At 38.4% G+C, this 16,942-nt stretch overlaps 1 protein-coding gene across 1 annotated transcript in view; it reads right to left on the bottom strand.

Annotated features, from left to right (window-relative positions):
• pipox (pipecolic acid oxidase) overlaps positions 1-16,942 on the bottom strand; it is an 82,259-nt gene that overhangs the window by 13,356 nt on the left and 51,961 nt on the right. Inside the window, 2 exon segments of the mRNA XM_044202314.1 lie at positions 1,336-1,411; positions 6,367-6,516. Coding sequence (XP_044058249.1) covers positions 1,336-1,411; positions 6,367-6,516 — 226 coding nt within the window.

The raw sequence follows: 16,942 nt of genomic DNA on the forward strand, positions 1-16,942 counted from the left end.
CAGATTCCAGCACCACCCTATAAACCAGGTCAGAAGGTTTGGCTTTCTTCCAAGAACATTCCGCTAAGAACTGAATCTAGGAAACTCTCCCCCCATTACATTGGTCCATTCATTATCGAACGCATCATTAATCCTTCTGCGGTCAGACTAAAACTACCCCACTCCATGACAGTCCACCCACTTTCCATGTATCCCAACTGAAACCAGTCTCCTCCGACACTCTGTGTTGATTGCAGCCACCGTGTGTTCCCTGATCTCTGCAATGCCGCTTCCCTGTTCTGCTTGGCACGCTACCCAAGCCAGCTGTTTTCCTGCTCTACCAGCCACGCTACCCAAGCCACATCCAGAAGCCCCACTCAGCGCTTACGCCCCTTGGAACCCAGCCGGTGCTCCACGGACTGTGTCGGTAGACTGCACGCCTGTCCCCAGCGAACTACACCTGTTCCGCCTACTCTGGAAGAGTGCTCAACGACCAATACTGGTGTGCAAATAAAAACTGTTAAAACCAACCATCCGGCTCTCCACCTCGCTGTGTTCCGCTTTCGGGTCCTTAGATCGTAACCCATAACACATATTACATCTGTTAGTATTAATACGCATACATATGTTACTATATATGCAAACATATACTTAACAGCAAAGGTGTGACATTTGACATTCCAATTTACATCTCCTTTCTGGATTTGCTCAGTTCCTGTATCAAAATCAGCATGTTGAAATAAAACTTCCTTCCTTTTTTCTACACCATTAATTAAACATGGTATATCAATCAATGTACATTTGACTCTGAATTGCAAAGTCGGTTTCTTTTGTTCTTTGTTGCCTTTATTGATGAAGTCCAGATATAATCCCGAGGGGGGATTAGTGAGGGTCATAAATTGGCTTACTGTCACTTAACTTTTATTGGCGTCCTCTCTGAGTCCTGGCAGGGGTTGTTTTATGACCCGAAAGGAGAGTAAGATAGGATGTTTGGGGAAAGTTTATCTTTGAATTCACACAGAGCTTGTTTATGAGTCAGAGGCAGACAATTTTCTGTGGAATAGTTAATCATTGTCATCATAATTCTACATTGTTCTAAATTAATTCTCATAGCTGGAAGGCTGCTGGTTTCAGCTTCTACTAATAGTTAGAGAAGTAAATGAACCTTAATTCCAATGCTGGCAAAAATCATTTTGACATGTGTACTTCCCAAAATATGTATAAACAGTAGTTATGTTTCGTTAGATGGCAAGTTGCTATGGTAAAAGTGGCATACTCCATCCTAACACACACATAGCTTGATCATAGATTTTCTTTGATTTGTTTTGAGTTGTTTTGTATTGTATTGTGTTGTACCTGAGAATCCTGCTCCAATCACAATGTTGCTGTAGGCGGGGTGGCAGTCCAGCACAAAATGACGGTCAGGTGTTAGCTGCAAAAACAACAAATAGTCCAAAATTAAAATGAAAGGGTCAAGATTGTAGGAGAAACTGATTCACTATGACCAAACTGTCAACTTTATACCTTGATTGCAAACCTGTTGGTTTGAAAAATATAATCTATTTAGGTTTGGATCTACAGGCTGAGTTTCGATCTCACAGATTCTGACTATTTGGCCCAATTTTCTGATTAAAGCAATGCAGCTTGTGCATATTTAGTCATGAGATCTGCAGCCTTATTTCCCCTGCCTCTTCATTCCACTATATGAAGATATGAATAGTGAACTGAGCATTTGCAGGTTGTCCTGGGAAACATTTGACAAGGAGACACATAAAGCCATGTGGCCTTTGGAGCTGTTCCTGTCAAAGTCTTTGTGGAAAATGTGTTTAAAAATGTGTTTGATTGGATGAAAGAGTATCGTAGAATACATAATGACTTCCCACAAAAGGACATTTTTCCCCACAACTATAGAAACACATGTAATGTAACTCTCTGTCATCTTTTAAGAATTGCTGGCAATGGAACAAAACATTTGCTGTTAAGTGAGAAAGGAGTGTGACTATCAGGATTTTCAGGGGCATTGGACAAGGTCACAGAAATTATGTTGTCCTACAGCTTCAGTGATCATGGAAAAACCAGCTTGCTGTGTTGCTGGAGGGCAGAGTGGTTGCACAACCCCCTCCACTCCTGCAACACACACACACACACACACACACACACACACACACACAGTTCTGCATAGCCTAAACAGAATCTAACACCTGAGAATGGCATTGGAGAGTAACATCCAGCAGTAAATTAAATAGACAGCCAGCAACTCATACACTTCATATAGTTTAACCACCCACTAATAAACTTGAACATATTATTAACTAAGATGGCTCCACGAGGCTGCAATGTCATTACAATAATACTATGTTGGACTGAACCAACAACATACAAATATTAAAGAGCCAAATGTATATTTTTAACAAAACCATTGAAGAATGCTTTACAAATCAATATATCTTCATACAAATGTGTGTGTGTGTGTGTGTGTGTGTGTATATATATAGCTGGCTCTTCATGCTTTGTTTGTGTGAATAAAACTGAGATTTGTATATTGTTGGAAAACTCTTGATAAGCTGTATCATAAATACAATTGTAATTATTTAAATAAGAACAAACCCTGTGTTCCCTTTACAATGAAAAGGGAGCAAGTTCACTTGTGTTCTCTCTTTGAGGGATTGTTGCTAAGCCTACAGTGCAACAAATAACCCAGGGGGCAACTTGTCAATTTAGTGGGATATTAACTAAGGCTCCGTCCACACTCATATGTTTTCACTTTAAAACAGCGTTTTAAAACGAAAATGATCTCTGTACACACAAGCGTTTTAGCACTGTTTCAGAAATAAGCTCTGTCCATATTAAATGGTAAATGGACTGCATTTATATAGCGCCTTTGTAGTCTTCCGACCACTCAAAGCGCTTTACACTACATGTCAGCATTCACTGATTCTCACAGACATTCATACACTGATGGCAGAAGCTGCCATGCAAGGTGCCAACTGCTCATCAAAAAGAATAACTAATGCACATTCACACACACAGACAGCACAGCCCTCGGGAGCAATTTGGAACACTTCAGCATGCTTGGGGTAGCCAGGGATTAACTATGGCTATCAGAATTATCACAGATAATCATAAATAACTTTAATGAATAAAGTCACTCTTCTTAAAGAAGAGAAATAATAGCCAATTAATTGAATGAGTCTTATAAAATACACTAAACTATTCACTCACTCTTGTGCAACATTAAAGAAGCCAGCATAATTATACACAAGATTTTATTAGAAGATAAACAAAGCAAAAACACACTATGTGGAGTCTAAATCTAAATACTAAACTGTGGAACAAAGGGTGTGTGTGTGTGTGTGTGTGTGTGTGTCTGGTCTGGGTGCGCGCCAAAAGGTATATGTGTATGTTTCTTTGTTCTGCCTCTGTGTGTCTCGAGTGCACAAGCATGATCCCATATGGTTAGAAACAAAGGAACATGTGAAGCGGGAGCTTTAAAGTTTCTCTCCGCTGTGTCTGTGGTTGTGTTCAAGTCAAATTAAGATAATAATGCCAAGTTAAAAAGTGTTAGTTAGCATGCAAAGACTGTCTGTGTGGAGCATAACATAACTAACATCAACTTAGCGTGTGGCTACCAAATTAACCTAACAGATAAACATGTCACAACAAAAAAACCTCAGAAAAACCAGGAGGAGAGAGTTCAGGTGGGTGTCTGCTAGTGAGCAGGCCACACTGAGAGGAAAACAGACCTGGTGACATCCAGGTCACAGGTCAGACTGGCCAATGCTGCGTTCAATGGTTCTCAGGATTGTGGGACAGAAGAGAATGCAGTCTCCTAACAAAAGTTCAGTTAACAATCACCCAAATGAATGAATTCATCTGTGGAGTCCCAACACACACATCAAATTTACTTTAAAAAATGAACAGTTACAAATCAAGTTTTACTACATAATGGATCAAGAAATTCAGTCAACACATGTCTCACTCATTTCCCTTTAGTGTCTGTTCTCACATTAGTAGCTCTGCTGGGTGGCTGGAAGTCCCTGTTGTACTGGAGAACAGCATTTATGCTTTGTTAATTTACAGTTTCTTTGTGAACTTCACAATATTTGTGCAGAAAAAAACAAGCATAGATAACAAAAGAAAGGTCCTCCATGTTTATGTCCATCGCCCACCTCAAAGCTGCAAGCCGTGCCTTCAAATGTCTGAATGAACGGTCGATCACCATGCGTGCCTTGCAAAGTGATAGCCCGTAATACTGCTCCTGTGGGGTAACTCTGCCATTGGGGTATTCCTTCATGAGGTATGGCATCAGGGGATAAGTTGTATCACCCAATAGAAACACAGAAAAAGCATCTTCGCTCTCCACCAATTCTTTAGGGCAGGAAGGAATTGTCCCATCTTTTAGGTTGAATAATAATAACTTGCCTCCTGTGCATGTAGGCAGTAGTAGCATTATAAAATGCAGAATTAAACTGCACAACAGCTGCTAGCATAAACAACAGGGTCAGCAACGCCTGTAATTTGTTATCCATGTTAAATTAACCGCTGGTAGCATGGATGTATAATAAGACCATGGCTAGTAGTCGAGGCAATCAACAAGTGAACGTGGGTGTCTGCGTCATCGTTTTCAGGAGTCTCCGTTTCCGCCCGTCCAGACTAAAATGCAATCCCGGAGTTTTCAAAATGAAATGGGGTCAGCAGTGTTTTCAAAACTCTCTGTTAGAGGGGTTTGAAAATGCCGAAGTAGAGTGGATGCTAGACACAAATGCAGCAAAAGTTATGCCGTTTAAAACAAAAATGTATTAGTGTGGATGTAGCCTAAGACTAAAGATTGCAGTTGATCTGTTTTGCATAAAGTATTGCAAAATGCTGGGACATGACGTGATACGCATCTCTGGAAAGTAATGGAGGAAAAAAGAAGTGAATTCTGCTGTTGAACTTGGAATATTGTTGAAGAGAAGACACTTTCGGAACTTCGATCCTGTTTTCTTCTTGTAACAAGACAGCTATACGTGAGGACATAGTTAAAATAGCCTGATGTAGTCAGCTCAACAAAAAGAGTAGTGATTGAATTAAAAAGGCCTACTAGTTATAAAAAATATAAGAGATTTTTGGTAGTTCTTGGTAGTCATCAAGAGTCCATTTATCATATCATTTTAATGTTACATGGTGTTGTTTTACACTTAAATACATACATACATACATACAAACAAAATAGTTAAGTCACTGAAATTGTAAATATATTATTATAAAAAATATTATCATTGATGGTTTTCACCATTTAAAGAGTAACTTAAAACCAGTCTCAAAGGCAGTGTTTACCTGACCTATCAGATTGAAAGTTTCAAGTCTGCTGCACCTGTAACCAAACCCAATAGTGATGTCACAGTGTACTGACACACCTTAGAGTACACTTCTACATTTGTAGCAAGGTGAGAAATTAAACAACTGAGGGTCAGCAAGATTTTCAGATATTATGTTGTTATTTAAAATGAAACTGCAAATATGTAATTGTAAAAATGTTACTTATGCTTTTATTTCAAACTAGAGCTGCACCTAACCATAATTTTTTTAATTGATTAATCTAACAATTATTTCTTCAATTAGTTGATTAATCTAACGACTAATTTATCGATTATTCTAAAGATATTTTTTTATTATTTGATTAACAATTAATTTACCCAAAATAATGAACAAAAACTTGGCTCATTAATATTTCAATATTTTATTCAATCATTTTCTCTTAAAAACCAACAAATGTAACAAGAAACAAAGTATGTACTGCAGGGCATTATTCTGCAACAAAAAATATATTTGTCTATTGAAAATGTTTAAATATTTTATAATATTTGAAAGAATAATATATTACCCTATTCTATTCTATTACCCTAGGTTATTTATTATGTTACCATTTTAATTCTACTTAAATCACCACCGTTTTAATCTGTTCACCTTGCTTTTCACTTCAGTTCTCTTTTCCCCCCACACACACGCACATGCACACACCTACACCTCTGGTCTCTGCACACTGGCTTGCTCTGCCTGCCTTTTTCTGTTTCTTTCTCCCCCCTACGTGTCTGCACTGTTGACTTTCTTCGTCAGCACTATGTTTTATAAAGATGCCTGAAAAACACAACTTCCGTTTTTAGGATTTCCATTTTCACAACAGTAGGTGAGCTGCGTGTGGAGGAGGCTTGTTGTTAATGAAGCTTATACCCTTAATAAATGTATCATTAATAGGTGTGGCCAGTGACCCATTTGTTGAATTTTCTGATATTTCATGATGAAACAGATATCATCAAATTCCTTTTCCTTCTGAAGCTTAAATCTCAACACTTTGATGGATTAGGATGACCATTATGAACACTGGCGTGGAGTGTTGATACTAACCGTATACATGCAGCTCTCCACCACAGCAGGTTCAGGGACCAGGCCAGGTAAACAGCGGGCGATGTAGCGCTGGAGGATGTCAATATCAGACCTGTCTGTCTGCTTGTCTCTCTGGTCTGGGTCTGTCTCACTGCCCATATGGTAGCATATCTGCACACAGCATGACATCATCAATATTATTTCCATATGAAACACTCAAAGCTTGGCAACCCTGCATACTTTAAAGGAATAGGAGCAGCAGTTTTGGGGAAATACATTAAAATTATTAGGTGGAACCACTTTAAGTCTACACAACAAACACTGATGCTCTTTTTCTTGGTAATCAGCCGAGTGTCTATAATGTGCAAATTAGCTTTTGGAATTAACCTGAACTCAGGTAGAATGAAGGAACAAGGAACTGGATACGTGAAGTGACTGAAAGTTACAGAAAACAAAGGCAACAACTTTATATTTAAAAAATTTATTATTAACACTACTAACAAATAAAGACACAACAATGACGCAATAAAACACTAACTTTACATACAATGACGCTACAGTGAAGAAATATAAATGCAGAAATAAAGTTTAGCAGGGAAAGTAGGCTATGCAACAGAATAAACCAAATGAGAGGAGTGACTGTCACTGGAAGCAGCAGGTGTACAAGCGGTGGTAAATTTATTAATCAAATAGTGATAGAGAGGCCAATTGTAATTCATGAATTCACCCGGTTAGCAAAGAAGAAGCATGTAACTTGCTTGTCCGTGCTGGCAGCTGGGGAGTCGCTGTGGTGCCGTCAGGAGAAGACAGTGTTGCAGCTGCAGGGATCAAGATTAGTAAAAAATTTAAGTTGGTTTGGCAACGCAGAGACAGAATGGGACACCTTGCACCGGTAACAAAGAAGAACCACCGTTGCATTCTGGTGAAGGTCTTTTTATACAGAAAGTTTTGTAAGGAAGTCCACAGATACATCTGACAAATCAGTGGACGTATTAAATAACTGTACCTTGTTACTAAATAACTACCATGAAGAAAGATCTTGTCTTGTGATGCCCAGGGGATTACAATGATGTCAAACATCATCTGTTTATCTCTCTCTTAAAAGTAGTAATAGCATTGTGGTGTTTTATGAGCACATGTTTCTTTGAAAAGAGTTTCTTTGTTTGAAACAGGGGAGAGGAGAGGCAATCAGAAGGGAGGGGGGTTTGACTGTCTGGGGGAGTGTCCCAGGTTGTGAGGGATGAGTGGCTGTGCAGTTATGTGTTTAGACACACATTTTAATCTGGCAGTTCAATCCTTGGTTCTGTTGTGCCACCAGTGATGTTGGGCCAATTATTATTCTTTCAATCCCAATTTAAGTAATATTCCGCTCTTCTGTATGGAGTTTCATGTAGGTTGAGAGAAAGAAGTAAAATACCAGGCACACCAGGGCTTCAGCTCCCCTGCCGTTAGGGAGGCCTGGGTAATCTCAAACATGATCCCCCAGGGCCATTAGCAGTTAGCTGTTAATCCTGTCCCATCTTCTGCCTTTGATTGCTTTGATTGTCTTAAATGTAAACACCAGTCTTGGTTTGGTAGCTGTGGGAAAGGAACTAGAGTCCTTGGTTTGGAGTCGAGGTTATGGCAGGCACCCCCTTAGCATATCCTACATGCATATCCTACATGCATATATTGGTATTTATTGAATTTCTATAGTTTTGTGTTTTTGCATGCCTATGTTTACTTATTGCATACATTCTGTATTTATTTATTAATTTGTATGCACGTAGTATATACATACATGTACAATATAGTTTGTGCTAGTGAAGCTGATTTATTATTTGGATTTGGAATTAGTATCCAAATGCAAAATGTAGCCTGTAGAATTTGAATCCACAGATGCGGCACTGAATGGGGTTATTTAGAAATTAATCAGGTAATGTTTAATGTAAAGCTAAATAATAAGGCAGAAAATTATGTTTCACCCAACGTCTATGTTACTTATTTAGGCTCCTATTGCATGCTTGAAAGGAGTGTCTGTCATACACGCACTCCAAACTTCCAAAGCTGCTTTTGTGTGCTGCTCCTGTCAGCCAGGTCTGACACATACAGTGTCACTAGAGGCACAGCGAGGAGGCTGAGAGATTAAAAGAGCTGCAGTTTTTTTTCTACAGGATTTTCTGCTTTAGAAAACTTTCTGACAGGTCCATGCAGCAAAAAAAGAAAACAAAACAACAACAACCCAAAAACAACAAAACTGCTTCATTTGGGGATTTTTTTTCAAACTATGTTAAATGGTCCAAACATTGGACATACAGTAGCTCTGGTGATTCTGTCTCTGAGTGAATAATGCGACGTGGCATCACCATCTGTCCCCCCCTTTCTTCTATGCATGTGGTCTGCTATTAGGCTGTGAGCTCCTGCTGGCCCACCATAATGCCCAAAATAGAGATGTGCTATCAGATGACATCAAACCCAGCAATACTCCCACAACTAATCTGATGTTGAGGTAGGACAAATCAAATTTTACAGTTGACTTTGCAGCAGTGTTTTTGTTTCAAAGTAGACAGTAATTTTACCATATTGGCAATGGGGTTCTCAACATTCCACCCAAATTTGCACAAATCCTTTAATTTAATCCTTCAATCAGTATATAATTAAGGTATAATAGGTGTGAGAGTCATCTCTGTGTGAGCAGGGTTAAATAAACTAATAATACATATTTTTGACAATAATTATCATTAACTGTATAACATCTGTGTAAATTAGTATTAATTCTAATTAACAAATAATACATAAACATGAAAATACCACAAATTGAAATATATTGTATAAAATGCAATGCAGATAAAATCCCCCTTAGAAGTTTTCATATTTGAATGTTGGCTTTTTTCAACAGAAAAACACCCTTAATGTCAAAGTGAAAACAGATATCTACAAAAGTATTCTAAATTAATTGCATGGAAAAAATACAAATCACTGTATCAAGTTTTTCTCTAACGAAAACCTTATGCTGCAAGAAACATGCAACTTGAGAGAAGATTTATTTTCCAGCAAGACAATGACTCCAAGCAGGAATGGCTTTAAAACAACAATGTTAATGTCCCTGAGGGGCCAAGGTCGGAGTCATTCTCAATCCAATCGTAATTTGTGGCTGGACTTGAAAAATGCTGTTCACTCACAATCCCCATACAACCTGACAGAGTTTGAATAGCTCTGTAAAGAGGAATGGGGAGAAATTGCACAAAGGCTGATAGAGACCTACCACACAGACTCAAGGCTGTAATTGCTGCCAAAGGTGCATCTAGTAAATACTGTCTTGGAGGGGGTGAGTATTTACTCTCACTTTGATCAAGAGAAAAAGACCCTTTAATGTAAGTGTCACAGAAGCCAATTTAATTAAGAATGTGAACAAGACACCTAGAAATATGACAATACAACAAATAGACATGGCATTCAATAACTGGAGGAAAAAATCAGTGAGGTGTCATAATTATTAATTAGGCTTTTGTAATAACAAGAAAATGTATGAAAATTGTAAGTCATAACTAAAAGAAAATTATTCATTTTTTTTTAGTAAGCGCAATATGCTTTTTTAAATGATCCCTATGGAAGCGTATAGGGGACTATATTAAAATGATATGTAAACTTGGAAATGAAAATGTAATTTCACAATAGCATTATAATTTTCCACATACTGTATGCATGTGTTGTTTGAGTAAAAATGAAAATGAAAATACAATAATCCAATTTTCATTTTCACTTACTTGTATGGGTGTTCTATGAAAAATAAAAATGGAAAAGCTGTTTGACATTTAATTTTCAAAGTTGTACATCGCCACAATGTTATATTATAAAATGCCAATTCAAATTTGAAAAGACAATATAAACAATGTAACCTGATTTTCCATTTATGCAAGCAATATGTAAGTCAAAATGAAAATGAAATTTTCTAACAATTTGAAAATGAAAACTGCATATGACTTTTCATTTTCAAAGACTTAACCTGCTGTACAGTGGGCAATATTCAAATGCAATAAGCAAAACAGCGCCCCCAATTTATTGCATTTACATTTACATGTCACTACACTCTTTTCAGGTCAACATGAAAGCGAAAATGAAATCTGTTAGTCCTCTCATCATTTTGCGTTCCTTCGCAATACTTTTGTGTTACCTCGCAATACTTTTCTTCTTCCATTCCTTCTAAACCATATATCTATTTGGAATGGAATGTAGTGTGGAGATTTTCAAGTTAATGCATTTAGCATTGTTTATGGACACCTCACCATCAAATAGAACATTATCAAACTTCTGGGTAGAAGCTGTATGTATAAAGAACATCAGTTATTGTTCCACACTTATAGCAACAGGTCTTCTATACCAAAACCTGTTTCAGCATTGAAGGTTACTATAATTTGTTTTGTGCAAAGAACAGAGGACCCTGTGCAGCAACGTAAAAAGCTTTCCAACTTGTGCTGGTCTGCATTCCTGATGTATCTCTGCAAGTGGTTCAATGCTGTCTGCTCTTTTTGTGACAGAACCACAGACTATGTTTGCAGCATTTTAGTCATCTTCTTGTTTGTTGCTTTTTTTGACTCATACAAATACAGCACATTAGCTTTATGAGGTAGATTCAACTGCACATCTGTAATTCTGCCTCTGGAGACATCTCCTTTTCCTCAGTGAAACCCCTCTGGTGTACACTACTGTACTGAGTACAATAACTATTCAGGAATTACAGTGTCCTATAGATTACAGTACTGCTTTCTTCTGGAGAGACCTCTTGATCTAAGGATTTGTTTAATTTTACTTTCACTAATTACATAACCATGCATGCCTATTGAGCAGTAGTACTATATCAGCATATTAATGCCCAGTCCAAAGTAAAATTCAATGAGCTGATATACTGTTGCGTTGCGCTAGGAGCAGCTGAGTGTAAATAAACATATGGCTCTAAAGTATTGTGAGAGAGTGCAAAATGTATTGCGAGAGAATGCAAAACATTTGCAAGGGAATGCAAAAGTAGTCCTCAAAAAAATTCTCGCCGTGACCTTTAGAGGGCTCCGTAACATCCTCACGCTGAGTAATTATAAGCCAATGCTAGCTAGGCCTGGGTAAAGGTAGTAGCTTTCTAACAACCTAAGCTAACGTTAGCAAAGTACCTTAGCTAAAGTTAGCTAAGTTTACTGCTGGTTGCTGACTAATTTACAATGCTAGTGACGACAGCGATGGCAATCAATTTATTCATTGTGCATATGAAAGAATGGGAGCGAGATGAAGCTTGGGAGATGTCTCAATAAAGGCATGTTGCAACACAACGATACATATCATCCACCCACCGATATATGATATGTTTTGTTTTCCATTTTTTTCATTAGCATTTTGTATTGGCTTCAGCACGTGCTTCAGTGCTGTAAATGAGTAGGAGCATCAGTTTTTCACAGAAAATATACAGGACATCCATGCATCAAGGTTTTGCTGTCATTGGTGTTGATGAAACCGTCCATGACATCCCACATGCCACAGAGCCACCAGCTCACAGGTAAAATGTAACTCAACATCTCAACTTGTTCTTTTTTTAATTCACCACAACACATTCATTCATTCATTCAAGGAGAAACTGATTGATTTACTGTTTACAAACTGTTATATTTACCTCAGCATATCCACATTTTTCATTTGACATGGTTTTAGTGGCATGATCAAGTAGGTAAGATAGTCTAACAGTTGTTGTAGAATACGAGACCCTTGTGTCATATAGAAAATTGAGAAAACCACTGACATGATAAGCAAGCACACTGTAGCACTGCTGTGTTGTGCTTGCTGAGTCTGTACCAGTCAGTGGTTATGCTAGAAGTATTTGTCATAATGCTTTACAACACTGGCCACAGATGGAGTTAATTGTATTGAGTACATTTTAAACAGTTGGAGCTTTTTAAAGTGTCACAACCGCTGTGAAGGTGCTGATCCTGCGATGGCGGGAGCTGTCCACGGCACTCAGTATTTGACTCCTCCTCATTATTCATTGTTGCAGAGTGCAGGATTTCATTATCAAAATTATTGTAAAAAGCCCACTTGCCCACTCAGCTCAGACTGTTATATAACCTTAACACATTTTTAAATCGGTTTCTCAACCAAATATTTCATCAATTGTCAATACACATTCATTAATAGGACTACAGTATCTGTTTTCTTACAGCACGTTTATTTTCAAAACTATTTTCAATATAATAAGGGTGGCCAGCCCTGACAGTCTCTCCTGTGCCATGGTGCTTCTCAGATATGTTTTAATTAGTTTCAGTTTTGAGCATGGACACGGGAAGTAGGGGTGCTGAGGGAGCTGCAGCACCCCCTAAAACCAGGCATTATAAAAACCATCAATTGATTAAAAAGTGTGATGCAGACTTGCAGAGAGAGAGAGAGAGAGAGAGAGAGAGAGAGAGAGAGAGAGAGAGAGACAGATAGAGAGCTCATGTGGGCGAGCGAGAGAGAGGCAGCATGTGAATATGGACAGAAGTGTCGACATGATATAAAAACTTTCTTTAATCATGAAGCCTAATTCTGTGGTTTATTAGTGAAGTGTATGAACTACACTGAAGACTGGAGTCTCTGTTAACAGTAGACAAATCGATCCGTGTTATATCTGCTTGTCTCCTCTATGAAACGTTTGTATCCTCACTGCACTGCATTATTAGAAACTATGATGAACTGGTTGTGGGTCACATCTGTCACCTGTGTCCAGCGCTCTCCCTCTTCGTCTCCTTGCAGTTCTCATGCATAAGTTCCGTGTTGTTGACTGTGTAGTTGCTGTGGCTGCTTTGACATACAGATGGTGTTCAAGTTTGCTGTCTGCTTTAGTGTAAAACATTCTCAAATTATTGTAAATTGTTGTTAATAACTATTAGATATGTTATCATTGCCATTAATATTAATAATACAAAAAAACATGAATATCGCGCACCATTTAGTATGACGTCATTATAGACTGACCTTCTCTCAGCACCCCCAACTGTGACTGACTTCCTGCATCCCTGGTTTTGAGAAGGGCGCTTGCGAAAGTCACAGGTAGAGTAAGAAATAGTTTAATAGCTGTGGCTATATCAGGCAGACTTGGTAATATGGAGTGGTGCGTAATGAATACAGGCAGGGGGGTGGTCCGTTTGGATTGCAGAAGTCGGGGGCTGCAGAGTTATACTTTATGGGCCAGCATAATACCTATTTTCATTGTGGTTCACCTGGAAGATGTGGTGTTTTGTTGGTTGAAATGATTTGCTACAACAAACTAGAACAGGGGTCACCAGCCTTTTTGAGACTGAGCGCTACTTGAAGGGTAGAGAGTAATATGGAGGGCTACTTCCATTCATTTCGTCATTCACTGTGTTATTTTATTTTTCTTGTTGTGAAGCACTTTGTACTTTGTTTTGATAAGTGCTCTATAAATAAAGTTTTATTATTATTATTATTATTACTTGTTTGATATAGTGTAATCTTCCCGAGTAATATAAATTTGCTCAGTTCACACTTAAATAATGAATATTATGCATTTATTAGGCTATATACTGTATATTAGGAGACTGTCTTTATCAAACAGATATATATATATAGTATATTTAAACATGCAAGTTTCAACATTTGAAAATCAAACAGTATCACAATTGTCAGATTTTTGTACAATAATATTAGAGTTTAAAGTTCCAAAACTCATTTTTTGATGTTTCAAAAGAAAACATCTGTAAACACCGAATTGGTCTGTAAAGGTCTTTAAGTGGGAAGCTTAGCATTGCATACTGTTCACAAGTGCACTGCAATGAAGGGTAGAATTTGACACTGCAACTCTGATTGAGTCTTCTAGATGTGCATCAGTAAGGCGTGTTCTGTCTTTGTTCTTGATAAGGTTCATACCAGAAAAGGCTGATTCCCACAGATAGGATGAACCAAAAAAACAGGCAACTTTCTTAGCTGCTGTGCATACACCTTTATACTTTCTGGGTCCTCAAAGCACCAAAAATGTGGTGAACCCTGGTGGGCTTTGAGGTGAATGTTACTTTGCAATGTTAGAATTTCCATCTCTACCTCACCAGCAACCAAGTTGAATGCTGCACTTGTTGCTCAGCAATACATGTCATGTCCACTTACATGAAAGGATTTGAAATTAATGACACACATGTCTCCAGCTTGTCAAAGTCACAGAACCTGTCTTTAAACTCGTGCCCAAGTCTATTTATGAGTTGAGAGTACTTTAATGCAGCCCTGTCCAAGGCCCCAGATGTAGAAACATTGTCATTCAGCACTGACTGCACAGAAGGGAAAGTGCAGCAATTTCTTTCTCTGTAAATGCACAGAGAAAATGTTCATCTTGTGCATGCCTTAAGGACATAAAAACATGGATGACCTGCAACTTTCTGATGTTAAACTCTGACAAAACTGAAGTTATTGTACTCGGCCCCAAACACATCAGAGAAACATTATCTAAAGATATAGTTGCTCTAGATGGCATTGCCTTGGTCTCCAGCACCACCGTAAGGAACCTCGGAGTTATCTTTGATCGGGATTTATCTTTTAACTCCCAGATGAAACAAACTTCAAGGACTGCCTTCTTTCACCTACATAACATTGCAAAAATCAGGCACATCCTGTCTCAAAATGATGCCGAAAAACTAGTCCATGCATTTGTTACTTCTAGGCTGGACTATTGCAATTCTTTATTATCAGGGTGCCGAATAAGTCCCTTCAACTGGAGACTCTTCAGTTGATCCAGAATGCTGCGGCATGTGTACTGACAAGAACTAGAAAAAGAGATCATATTTCTCCAATATTAGCTTCTCTGCACTGGCTTCCTGTAAAATCTCCTCACCTACAAAGCTCTTAAGGTCAGGCACCATTACCTCACTAGAACACTGTGCTGGGTTATTTGTGGTTCCTAAAGTCTCCAAAAGTAGAATGGGAGCCAGAGCCTTCAGTTATCAAGGTCCCTCTTCTGTGGAATCAGGTCCCAGTTTGGGTTTGGGAGGCAGACACCATCTCCACATTTAAGAGTAGGTTTAAGACTTTCCTTTTTGATAAAGCTTATAGTTAGGGCTGGCTTGGGTGAGTCCTGAACCATCCCTTAGTTATGCTGCTATAGACCTAGGAGACTGCTGGGAGACTTCCCATGATGCACTTTTTTCCTCTCTCCTCCTCTCCCTCTCCATCTGTATGCACTTTTATCCCATTACTGCATGTTACTACCTCAACATCTTCTCTCTCCCGTAGTTCTGTGCTTTCTCGTCTCTCTCCTCTCTCCTTCTGTCGCTTTCAGCAGGTATTTCTACATCAGGAGCTGCAGAGTCTGGATCTGTGTTTTTGGGCCACCTGCTGCCCCCGTGTTCCTGCTCAACAACTGCTACTACAGTTGTTGTTATTGGCCTTGTTACTATTATTGTCATTATTATTCCAATGACTATCATTCCTATTATTATTACTTTATTAATATTAATATTACCACTACCATTACATTACCAATACATTACATTGTAGAAAGGGTTTCAGTCGTAGTCATTTTGACACTGTTTTCAGAATCAAGATGTTTCGGCTCCCATCTGGAAGTCATTCTCAATAGTGAAAATGGTCTGAGAACTCAGAAATTTAAACCCTTTAAACCAGTCTTCCTGAGTGTCTGCTGTTTACCCTACCTAGTTTGGTAAGACTCCTCCATGAGGGCAGGGCCTAAGCAACACAGAGTAGTTTAAATTTCTGAGTTCTCAGACCATTTTCACTATTCATTTCACTTTTTCACCGGCTTAGTGAAACAAGATTGCTGTTTGCCCAAAGCTGCCTTTAACCCACAGGCCTTTTCTACCTGTAATGAGCTATCTGGCGTGTAGGCAGCATTGAAAGTCTTGTGGCATGTATTGAGGTGCTTCTCTATGTTGTGCCGATTTGCTGTTGCCACAGTCTTCCCACAATTATACAACAAATAGTTCTGACCAAGAAATCTGATTGGTCAACTAGACATTTAGAATGTGCTCAAATCAGCATGACAGCACACTGTGCTCATCACTATTACTCCACCAGGTACGTTCCTCCCTTGTTTGCAGTAAACCAGAATGCAAACAGTTTTGTGACTGCATTGAAATGTTGTTTTTGAGAGGTTAAATGCCAACAAACATAGATTGAAGCAGAATATTTTATTAGATAAAAACATGTTGTGAATTTTGGAAATGATTACATCTGTCTTTTTTTCAATAATTTTTGACTTTTGAACTTTACAACGTTCTGGAGTTACTGGAAATGTTTGGATCACATGGAAACTGTTCAGCCTTGATGTTACGCTCTGGCATCCTCCATCAGCTGTGCCGGTGAGTTGGTGACACGGCTCTACTAGTTTAAAAATATATATGAAGCTTGTGGACGTAGTAGCTAAATCTGTCCATGGAAACAGTATTTTTTTCAGCAGATATCTTAGTTACAACAAGATTAATCTACCAAGGCAGTTTTGTGTTTAGATGTGTGGTAGCTCAACTTGCTGGAGTAGTAAATTAGGTTTCATTACATAGAATTCTAAAGATCTGAATGATTGTTTTGCAGTTATTAATCAGATCCCATGTGTTTCCAGGGAAAGGCAGATAATACTCGCAAA

The sequence above is a fragment of the Siniperca chuatsi genome, linkage group LG7 (assembly GCF_020085105.1).
Source record: "Siniperca chuatsi isolate FFG_IHB_CAS linkage group LG7, ASM2008510v1, whole genome shotgun sequence".
Classification (NCBI taxonomy): domain Eukaryota; kingdom Metazoa; phylum Chordata; class Actinopteri; order Centrarchiformes; family Sinipercidae; genus Siniperca; species Siniperca chuatsi.